At 45.0% G+C, this 12,120-nt stretch overlaps 1 protein-coding gene across 1 annotated transcript in view; it reads right to left on the bottom strand.

Annotated features, from left to right (window-relative positions):
* Positions 1-8,524: 8,524 nt before the first annotated feature.
* The window catches only part of GCLC (glutamate-cysteine ligase catalytic subunit), a 33,577-nt gene continuing 29,981 nt past the window's right edge, over positions 8,525-12,120 (bottom strand). The window contains exon 16 of the mRNA XM_031611358.2: positions 8,525-10,255. Within this exon, the coding sequence (XP_031467218.1) occupies positions 10,050-10,255 (206 nt within the window). The 3' untranslated portion in view covers positions 8,525-10,049. The remainder of the gene's footprint in view (positions 10,256-12,120) is intronic.

The following is a 12,120-nucleotide window of genomic DNA, read 5'->3' as shown; positions in this document are numbered from 1 at the left end:
ATAATGTTGAGATAACCTCAGAGTTGTAACTCTACATTCATACCAACACAGGTGAGAGAACCAGAGTTTGGCTGCCTGCCTTATTTTGATACAAAATGCTCTGGATATCAGTTACCACCAGGCAGTGAATCAAACTTCTGCATGGTTCTGCACAGTCTTCATGGGTAACACATCTCTGCTCTGAGGTGCTATCTTTCTGAGATAAATGTCATACAGCCAGTAGAAGTTGGGGACCAAACCATGGCCAATAGCACTGGAAACAGCTTTCACTGGAAATAAATGTGAACGATGAGAACTTGAAGGAAAAATGGAAATGCATTTGTGTTTAAAAGACCAGGAAGGTTTCTCCAAGCACAGCAAACAGGTCTAGTGAAAGTGCACTTAGTGGGAAGCTGAAAGCAAGCATCAGTGGGAATATATGGAAGGGAGGATATGAGGGCATCAGTGGGGTGGATATACAAAGAGATACAGTCTGTTTTGAAACATAGAATCCTAGAATTTGAATTGGAAGGGACTCACAAAAGTCATCTAATCCCTCCACAATAAACAGGGACACCTACAGCTCTTTTAGGTTGCTCACAGCCCTGTCCAGTCTGGCCTTGAGTATCTCCAAGGATGGGGCTTCCACCACTTCTCTGGGCAACCTGTTCCAGAGCCTCATCACCCTTATTGTAAAAGAATTATATACGTATAATCTAAATTTCCCCTCATTTAGTTTGAAAACATTTTCCCTTGTTATAACACAAGAGTTGAGCAGCTAAAACCAAATTGTTGATGTGACTACCTGTCACATCAACCTTGACCTTTGGCACAAGGTCAAGACTCTGCAAAACTCTGCCTCAATTCCAGGGAAGATGGTAGAGAAAAACCTTCTGGAAACCCATTCCAGACATGCAGAGAAGAAGAAAGTATGAGCCGTCAGCATAGATTTATGAAGGAGAAATTGTCCATAACCAACATAGTAGCCTTCTACAATAAGTGACTTGGTGGATGAGGTGAGAGCTGTAGATGTCATTTGTCTTGACTTTAGCCTGTCAGCACTCCCATAAATTCTCATAGACAAGCCAAAGAATTATCAGCTGAAAAAGGGCTGACATGCCAATCTCAGAGAGCAATTATCAGTGGCACAAAATCCAGGTGGAGGTCATCCCCTAATGGTGCAACCAGACACTGATATTGAGACCAATATTACTCAACATCTTCACTGATTAAGTTTGCAGATGGGACAAAACTGGGAGGAGGGGCTGATCCATCAGAGGGTTGTTCTGCGATCCAGAGGGACCTTGTCAGGCTGGAGAAATAGAGAGGAACCTCTAAATCTCAGTAAAGAGAAATACAGAATCCTGCCCCTGGGGAGGAGTCACCCTGTGCTGCTGTACAGGCTGTATGGAGGCCAACCAGCCGGAAATCAGCTTTGAAGAAAAATGTTCTTGGGGTCCTGATGGACAACAAAATGACCATGAGTCAGTAGTTCTGTCACACGGCAAAGAAGGCCAAGATGTACTGCATGCATTAGGCAGAGTGTTGCCAGCAGAGCAAGAGATGTAATTCACACTCTGCTCACCACTCGTGTGGCCACACTTGGAGTGCTGTGTCCAGTCCTGGTGTCCCTAGTAGAAGAAAGAAATGAGCTTATGGGGGAGGCTCCATGAAGGATCAGCGAAGTGATAAAGTCACTGGAGTATCTGTCGTATGAGGAGAGGCTGAGAGAGCTGGGACTGCTTTCTTTAGCAAAGAGAAGTATAAGGGAGATATTGTTGGTATGGAGAAATACCTGATGGGAGGGTTTAAAAAAAACAAAGTCATTTATCAGTGGTACCCTGTTACAGGATGAGAGGCATGAACTGAAACCTGAAATTAGAAAAAACCTTTGTCATTGTGAGATTGGCACATGTTGCCCAGAGAGGATGCAGAGTCTCCATTTTGGAGACATTCAAAATCCAGGTCATGGTCCTGAATGACTTACTTCATCTGATTGTGCCTTGAGCAATGGTTTGGACCAGATGAGTTCCAGTGGACTCTTCCAACCTCTATGGTTTTGTTCTTCTATTCTGTCATTTCTAAATTGTTAGGCAGTTTGAGCTGCACTTTTGTTTATCAGAAAATCAGTTCCTGTGCATGCTTTAGGGAACAGGCAATGATATTAGATCCTTTCCATACATGGTAACATCTGTTTGTTATTTCAGACAGAACATCTGGATGTAGCTTTTCAGATATTTTACTAAAAACTGGACTTGGAGACAGTGTGTATGAAGAATGTGTATTATACGAGACTGCCGCTTGACTTTCACAAGGTTGAATCATGCATTTCTAAGGCTGTGCCATTTGCTTGAAGCCACTGTACTTGACCAGGCCCTTCATCTGTGAAGGGCTTCTTGGTTCCTCTATAGTACACAATATGCCTTCAAGTACTCCTAGATATAACTACAACAGCATAAATTCTAGTTCTGTAGAGAGTCTGTTGGCAAAACCAAGAAAAAATATGGATATATAAAAGATAAAAGTCATCATAGCTGATTTATGGATATGTCATATTCCCTCCTGTGGAAGTTGGTATGAGGTACATAGGTTAAATCTGTACTAGAAAATGAAACAGTCCAAGGAGGTCAACTCACCTTGAGGCAGCTTGGGGCCATAAAATCAAAAACTCTGCCCATCTGAGCAGCATGGCCGCATCCTGCCCATCTGCATAATTCTTTGGGCCATGTGTGGGTGTAGGCTAGCAGACTTCTGGGACTGTGCCAGGGAGTAAGCTAACCACATGTTTATAGGCATGTTAGGCCCGCCATGACTGCTTGCTTTCCTAGGGACATATTTGAGCCTAAAACTCTGTTTGTATCATGGGGAGGGTAAGGTATCTTTAGAGTTCATTCAAAGATGAGGATGGAAACCACAGCTCTTCTCACTGAGAAAGCATTATTCAGGATTGCTGAAAAAGCGTTCCTGGTTGCACACCCAAAACCTGTTCCCCATTAGCCACACGCATAGAAGCTCCCTGCCTGTTTTGCCACATGCCAAAGCTCATGAGGTAAGAATATAAGAGCATTCACTGGCAATCATTTGTGGATGACTAAATGTCAAGGAGCGGCTTAGAGTTGTTTTGTTTTGCTTTTAATTTTATCTTTTAATGATAAAATTTTGCAACCAGAAAGGCCTCTGGTCCTAAATAGCACACCAGCCTCACCTTCTGAGGACCATCAGGCGCCACAGACACCATCACTTGTCTCACCATGGAATCTCCCCTGGGTTTTTCATGCTTGCCCACTCCCGGGCCACTCCCAGCTATCTCCCCACTCTATCTGGTTGCATTTGTTGGGTTCTCTTCTTCTCACCTCTCTTCTATGGCCAAAGGATCTCCATAGCTGCTGCCTGCTTTCCCGTCTCTGAATGAAAGCAGAATTTCATCTGCCTGCCTCTTTGCAGACCATTTACAGCCAGCCCTGTCTTCTTTTGCCCACAGTGAAATCTCAGTTTGTGCCTTTGAGATCAGAGGCCAGATAAGCTGAGCTTGGGACTCTTCAGCATCTCCCTCTTTTTTTTTTTTTTTTAATAATTTTTTGGTTAACCATGGACAAAAAAACAGGCATACACAACCTTGTAACATGAGCATTTAGATCCCTTCTTCCCCCTCAGTTTGTACATCCTTAGAGTGCCTAACCCTTGAGACTTCTTTAGGAACTAGAAATAATATTGGGGCCTTTCAATGATGGCTACTGGATGGCTTGCTCCCATGCCTGACTCCACAGGTCTTCCTGCCTTTCTCCCCTCTCTCTGGCACCAGGAAGAGATCAACGTCTCCTGCTTTGCTTCCTGCGGGCTCAGGATTGCTGTTGTGCTGCTGTGGAAGGATGTGCAGCTGTCATCTTCCCAGGCAGAAGGATGGAGGCAGAGCTTGCACCAGAGCAAGGGAGAGGAGACTCAGTGGTGGAGACATTCTGCCTGGAGATAAGGGAGGAGTGTGCTGGAGAAGAAGGTCAGGCTGCTAAAGAGGGCAGCAAGGATGGAACCAGCTGTTTTCCCTGAAGGCTGTATTTCTAATTTCTGTGTCAAGTTTGAGGTCTCATGGGAGCACTCATGAGAGCAGAGCAGCTGAGATTTGTTCCCTTGCATATCCAGAGGGAAACTGCCAAGCAGGTCACAAAAACAGAAACTTCATGTTATGGAGTGTTTCCTACACCATGTAAAAAGCTTTGGAGAGCAGCTACTATGTCACTGCCTCCTGTTGCAGGGCCTGTCACAGCAGCCTGTACCCAGCTGGGGATGTGCCATGGGGACACAGCACCAGCATTCAGTGACTTCAGTGTTATCTGTAATGTCCCCTGGAGGCAAGACACATGGAGCCTGTTCTAACACTGCACAACTCGCAGATGTCTTCTCACGGTAGGTATCAGATGAACGCAAGAATGGCTGATTGTAAGCCCTTCCTGCCAGTGGGCTCCACTGGTAAAAGCTGTTACAGGAATGTCTCTGGTACAGACCAAATTTCTACATGCTCTGTATATGTTTCTTCATGTTAAGAGATAGGAGATGCATGTGTGAGGTTGTCACTGCACCACCTCTCTCAAACTCTGGGCACAGTGGTAAAGACAGAGTAGCTGGTAGACAGAATAAATCAGAATGTTTTAATATTAATTGCAATTAGAGTATATTAGACTCACCACATCACATCATCTGGGTTCTTCAAGACCAGTGTTAGTGTCATCCCTCATGGAAATAGAGTGATGACATCCCAAGCAGGGATGCACCTGGGTCATCCCCACCTCCAGACAGCATAGCCCCAGAGGATACATTCCTCTGTGCTCAGAACAGCTTGCCCTGGTCTGTCTTGAGAACAGCTACGAGGCTTTGTGCAAGCCTGCACACAATCTCCTGCGGAGTCCTCCCCTGGACACTTGGTTGCACATTTTGAATCCTCCTTTCTGTGCCATAGATTTCTTAGAATCATAAAATGGTTTGGGTTGGAAGGGACCTTTAAGATCATCTAGTTTCAACCCCCGTGCTATAGGCAGGGACACCTCCCTCTACACTAAGTTGCTCAAAGCACCATCCAGCCTGGCCTTGAAAGCTTCCAGGGAGGGGGTATCCACAACCTCACTGGGCAACTGTTCCAGTGTTTCACCACACTCACAGTAAAGAATTTCTTCCTAATATCTAGTTTAAATTCACCCTCTTCCAGTTTAAAGTCACTTCCCCTCCTTCTCTTTCTACCTGCCCTTTTAACAAGTCCCCACCTTTCCTGTAGACTCCCTTCACGTACTGGAAAGCTGTTGTAAGGTCCCCTCACTGCCTTCTCTTCCTTGTAGAGGAGGTGCTCTAGCCCTCTGTTCATCTTGGTGGCCCTCCTCTGGACCCTGCTCAGCAAATCCATGTCCCTCTTGTGTTGGAGGCTCCAGAACCAGGGGGGGAAGTCTCACAAGAGCAGAGTGGAGGAGCAGAATCACCTCCCTTGACCTGCTGGTCACACTTCTATTGATGCAACCCAGGATATGTTTGGCCTTCTGGGCTGCAAGTGCACACTGCCAGCTCATGTTGAATCTTTCATCAGCTGACACCCCCAAATCCTCCTCAGGGCTACTCTCAAGCCATTCTCCATGCAGCCTGGATTTGTGCTTGGAGTTGCCCCAACCCAGCTGCAGGACCTTGCACTTGATTTTGCTTTTCTGAGATAGGATGAGAAACACGGTCTTGTTCTAGTGCCAGGTTTGGATTCAGGGCACTGTGCCAGCTCCCAGCAAGGCCAGATGCTGTGTTGTGGGAAGTCAGAGCCACAACTGAGGGACACAGCAGGCTGCAGGCCATAAATGAAGGGGAAGAGACAAAAATCTGAAATATGTTATTTTGTGCCATTCTCTGAGCAGTCTTAGATAGGAGCTTCCTGTTGTTGTTTTCTAAAGTAACATCTGCCACCCAGAAGTGAACACTTTAAGAGCAACCCCTGCCTCATTTGGGAGCGGAGCTCTCCTGCCCGCCCTGCAGAGCCCACTGGGACGAGCCATGCCCAGGAGCACCTGGACGCTGCACACTGATTCACACAAAGCTGGTTTGCTCTGAGCAGAGCTCTCAGTGCAGCTGAACTGCCCGCCCCATTTCCCAGCCTGTGCGGGCCACTGCTGCCGCCACGGGGGCTGCCAGCTCTGTCCCCAGCTGTCATACCAGGATGCAGCATGAGCTCAGCACAGCGGCAGATACCAGCAGCCAGAACCCAGAGAGGGTTTGGATCTGATACGCCGCTGTGGCTGTGACTGTTTTCTCTCCTCCTTCCTCCAGGACCGTGATTTTCACTTCCCAGCTCACCGCCCTGCCTCCGAGCCTAGGAGGCCACCTAGGGCTGGCCCCGGGCTTAGCAGTGAGCTTGTCCTGTGTTGAGAGCAGATCCCAGGCAGGATCGTGGCTGTTCCGCGCTGCCCTGGGACAAGCTGCAGGCAGGAGGGGCCGCCCTCTGTGCTCAGCTGTGCGGAGGAGGCTGAGGACAGCCGTGCGAGCGTTGGCCTCCGAGTGCCCGTGCTGTGAGGAAACCGGGGATTAGCTATGCAGCCCTGCATCTGTGTGCTCCTGTGGGAACGGGCTGGAGGCACGGAGCCCAGTTTACTAAGTGGTGTAAGGGGAAGATTAAACGGAGCTGAAAAATGTCAGGGAGCCGCAGGTCAGCTTGGCGCGGCTGCCTGGAGAATCGCTGCGCGGGGAGAGAGCGGGCAATTTCTGACATTCGACCTCGTCAGCTTCACTCTCAGACTTCGTTCCCGCCTCTCGCAGCTGCTTTCACCTCACACGACCTTCCTCCTGAACAAGTTCCCAGAGCCACTTCGTGCCAGCATCCCCCTGCGAAGCCACCGCATACCAGCACTTCCCTGCAGGATTCTGAGCACTCCTGTCAGCAGCCTGTCTCTGGGCGCTGCCCTCCCCGTGCTGCCCTCTGAACCATTTTGCCTTCTCACTGCCAGGATGGTTACAGCTCTCCCTTAGGTCCATGTAACAGGGTAGTTTGGGAAGATATTGGAGATATGGGATTAAACTGAAAAGCTAAATTAACAGGTGCATACGCATAAGGACTTAGAAAATACCAGGGAGCCATTTCTTACTTAACACAGGCTGTTCACCTGGTTGTTCAGTTCGCAGGCAGCTAAACTTTCTTCTGGAGGAGCATCCTTTGAAGCTCTGGGAGCTTCAGGAGCTTTGAAGCTCTGCCTCCTCCCAGCCCCAGCACAGGGCACGGCACTACTCGGCAGGGGCTGCCTGCTCCCATCCTCTGCTCTGTGTGCTGAGGACACATTTCCACCTCCAGTTTGACTCCTAGCAGAGAAAACAGGTGGTGCGTGGATGCTTTTGCATCACTGTTTTTTCCCTCTTCACTCACTGAGTCTACTGTGACCCAGGAACTTCCTTGCTTTTGCTCTTTTGTTGCACTGGCAAGGGGCAGGCGAACTGTTCCTCCCCAAGCAAAGATGTTTCAAGGACCTTCCAGCAGATCATCTGGTCTTTCAGACTTGGAGAGACCCATGTTTCCTGCTACCATACTCCAACGTCACATTCTTGTTTCTAGGCTCTGGTACACCACAGGCTCTCACAGTGCTCAGCACTACGCTCAATAGCAACCTTCTGTTTCACAATGTTGCCAGCTGGAGGACTATTGCACTTTTGTCCCTTCATCTGCTTTCCTAAAGAATATTCCCAGGAGTGTGTTTTTGCATATGTTGATATGCATAAGAGGCATTCAGAAAGATGGGCCAGCTCCTGGAGGGGCTGCAGCAATTCCTTCCTGCTGACATCCAGCTCAAGCTATCCAAGCAGCTGCTAGAGCTACCTCTGCTGTCACTTAAATTCGCTGCAAAACCACAGCAACACACAGAATATAATCCTAATCCTCTAGTAAAACTAAACACAGTGACTGTAAACATTTGTTCTGCAGTTTCCACAAGCTGCATGATTTTTCAGGAAAAAGGACAGCTGTCCCAGAATATTGTTTATATGCTAAGACTTCCAAGAAATCAGAACAGGGTCTTCCATCTGAAAAGGCAGGCAGGAGTCAGATTACTGTAGTTGAAATGGAGCCAGGACATTGCGATGCTTATGCGAAGTGCCACGATCAAGACACTACAAATGTTTTTGGGCAAGGAATCGATCACATTCACTTGGGGTGTTCAGTGCTAATACCCATTAGTAGTGATAATACCCTGCCCTAAAGTATGCATACAGCACAGAGGATGCCTGAGGCCACAGCTTTTAATTGTCAGGACAATAGTTACTGTCATCTAGAGGATAGGAACCACCTGCTAGGCCAGAATGGTGACTTATTGCCACATTTAAAGGACACATTGATAGGGTAGCAGTAGTGAAGCACTGTCATTTTCCTAAAGGTTCTTTCAATTACAGCACCTCATGCAATGCAGTCAGACAGATGCTGCATCAAAGATGACACAATTTCTGTTGCAGGAGCAATAAAACCTTTGCTATCAGTCCTCAGGATGTATAACTGTTCCTTTTTTGAATCTGAGACCGACTCCAACTCATGCAAGTGACAAACGCATACTGCAAATTTTATTTTATTTCCTTATTACACAAACTAAATTAGCATATGCCCACACCTTGATTAAAACAAATTCACCACCACATAAAAAGCATTCTTTTTATTCTCTAAAGCACACCTGTGAACACAGAACAAATTCTAATGTCAGTACATAAAAAGCCTCTCTTTAGTGCACCTTTTCAATGCAGTTTCTCCATTAGTCCTTGGTAAAGATCATTACACCTCAGATATTTATATGCTCTAGCATTAAGCTTTGCATAATGTATCCATAATGCAATGCACTTTTAGGAATCAGTTAAGAAGTTAAATTGAAAGGCCCCATAAGTTTGCTTTATTTACAGTTGCAATGGCTAAATTTTATGTATCTTACAGTCACTGCCAGCACTGGCTCTCAGTTCAAAGGACTCATGTGCTCCATGATCTCTTTGCATCTACTTTATAGAGGAGGTAAAGCTGCCCATACTTACAGCTCTGTAGGTACCTCAGCTACCTGTATGAAGTATAAACATGCTGCCAGAAATATTTTTAATAGTGAATGAGGAATGAAGAACTCAACCATTAGGAAGAACAAAAAGGTCCTTGGTTTTGTGCTGTAGTTGTTATTGACTATGGGAGCAGCAACAATGCAGGCTCTCCCAGCAGTTAAGGAGTGCCAGAGCAGTCACCTGGTTCCTGCATAAGGACAGTTTTATGTTCAGCTCCCATTTCCTCCTCTCTTACATCACCTCTCCCCTCTTTTTGTTCTTCTGTCAAATCATAAAAAGTGGGGGAAAATTTCTGAACCATGACAGGAAAAAAAAGTTTGGGAAAAGATAGAGTTTTTGTTGTAAGAAATGCAGGTTATGAAGGAACATGGCAGCACTTGCGTAAAACTGCAGTTACCAGGAGACAGGGAATTGTGTTATCTGACCAGAGATAGCTCTGTTCCTCCAATTCTACACTGTACACCCAGATGTAGGTCTTGTGGCAACTGAGAAACTGCTGAAGAGGTTAACAAATGGGATGCACATGCATTTTTCTGTTCTTAAGTACTTTCAAAACCAAAATGGAAGGAAGAAGTCTGGGAGTCAGGTAGGTTAAGATTTTTTTTTTTTCCTTTCTTACACAATAAGGTAGATTACTCAGCACATTCCAGGTTAAAAAATTACAGTAAACATTCAGTAACTGGAATGCATATAATATACAAGTACCATTACATTTACAAAGTTGTTCAGGACAATTTTCCTTTTCTAAGCATAAAAAAGTTAACGAGCTAATTCACAATAACTTTAGATACAATGCTTATTAAAATACATTGATGTTAATCATAAAAATATTTTACTATTTACATGTACATTGTATAAACCTTAACAATAAGAATATGCCCATTTTAGGATGCCTTAAATGAATATTTAGGCATTGGCCCATTTTAGAGTGCAGTATCCCTGTTTTGGTCTTCACACCATGAAACTGTATCAGATTCACAGTATCTTTGCTAGTGCTTTGCTAAAAGACTTACAACTTTCTATTATTTAACAAACATTCATTACAAAGGGTCAGTTTTGCTTCCACTTGGCTTCTTGTTAAATCCTACCCCCAACAGTTCTGGACATTCTGCCTGGCCTAGTGCGATTTGGTTGCATTTCCAAATAAGGCTGTAATTCATTTCATCTGTTATCACACTATCCTGCTTGTAGTCTGGGTGCTGTGAGATGAATTCCCTCATCCATCGGGCGACTGTCATTAATTCTCCTGGGGGCAAAACAAAACCAAATTTCAGTTAGTACACCTAATGTAGCAGTAAAACACATATGCACAATTAACTAACAATTCATACTTTCATAGGAAACACATTCCTACTTTTTTTTTTTCTTTTTAATGAGGCTAAAACTTCAAGCAAAATTCAGCTGACGCATCACTGACAGTCCCAAACTCTTCTGGTACAATCTTCAAAATTTCAGATCTTTTATAAAGGCAGTACAGAGAAAGGCATCACACTCAGATGCTAGAACAGGTGTTACCAACAAATTGGATAGCAAGAGGTCTTTAAAACACTTTAATAGAAAAGCTGTCTGAGACAAACCAACAGATATCATTACAATAATTACGTAGGGCAGCGAGGCAGTGGCACAGCTGCCCAGAGAAGTTGTGGATGCCCCAACCCCAGAGGAGCTCAAGGCCAGGCTGGACAGACCCTGAGCAACCTGACCTGGTAGGTGGCAGCCCTGTCCATGGGAGGGGGTTGAACTGGATGATCTCTAAGGACCATTCCAACCCAAACCATTCTGTGATCCTATATAATTTTCCATCCAACTCAGCTGTCATCTCTGCTTCATGTGCCCTTAATTACTCTTACTTTTTCCCTCTGGCAGCTCCTTTAGCAGAAGACAGGCAGGTTCCCAATGACACCAGCTCCTGGCTTGCACACACTGCCCCTGCTTCACTACGCAGGGTACTGCTGGCCACAGATGCCCCAGGGTCCCTAGCACCAAGTAACACACACTGCCTGCAGGAGACCCGTGTCCTTGTGAAGGAGCAGCTGTGTGCCAGCTGGACATGAGCATTCAGCCTAACAAATCTCACTCCTGAATGCAGTACATGCAAGCAAACCCCAATGAGTACAAGATAAAGGTAATTATGAGAGTAAGACATCAAGGTAGGCTGACAGGATGCATCCCTCAAAAAACAAGTTGTGTTTTTAAGAAATGTGGCTGGTATTTTATACTACTTCTATATAAAAAAGTGGCAAAACAAAATATATGCAAGAAACATTTGCAGAAGGTTTTAGACACATGAGCACAGAGAAGAAGCATGGTTGGGAGATGAGCTGAGCACAAGAGATGCACTCCTCAACTATCACCACCCAGAGTTGTGCAGCCCCTACCAACATGGACACCTAGCGGTCAGATGGCCCAACCACACAGCACTCTCTACTGAAAATAAAGGATGCTGTTTCTAAGTGCATACACCTGTATAATGCACTGTATAAACCTTCACCTTAAATGGAGCATGTAATTCTCAAAAAAAAAAAAAAAAGAATATAACAGAATTAGGAAAAACCAGAAAAAATGTGTAAGAAAACTTGCAAGCAAGGAAATATGGGAGGAAGGAATCTCAAGGCTGTCATAGAAGACTATACTTGTGAACAGACTTCAATGTCCATGATTTTGCAAAGTAAATGGAAAAACATCACTGTGCAGCACAGGAACTAGAAGGCATACCCTGAAATAACTGGAAATCACATTTGAATGTGAAACATCCATGGCACAGGGTTGAGCCTGGGTTAATTACCTCTTGAGGAAAAAAAAAGAATACAAAAAACTGCATATCTTTTTTTTTTCCAAAAGCATTTTTTAAATCTAATTATAAGCAATACAAAATAACAGAGTATTTTGGAAGCTCTGCTACTTTGAGGATTAATGTACCTCAAATGTTTTCTTCCTGCCAGTTTACTTTCTCTGTGTTAAGTCAAGCACCAAACCCATCACCTGTGTTACCTGAGGGACAGAAACCTTCTACAAACAAGTAGGCTTTGGAAAGAACATTTTCAGTGAAAGCAACAATTAATTAAAACTTGTTACCACTCTTGAGAGTGGTAAACTAAAGCATTAAATTAA

This window comes from Phasianus colchicus, chromosome 2 (assembly GCF_987193195.1).
Source record: "Phasianus colchicus chromosome 2, bPhaCol1.hap1.1, whole genome shotgun sequence".
Lineage (NCBI taxonomy): Eukaryota > Metazoa > Chordata > Aves > Galliformes > Phasianidae > Phasianus > Phasianus colchicus.
Note: the sequence above shows the minus strand (reverse complement) of the source record. Positions and strands in the feature narration are given on the sequence as shown.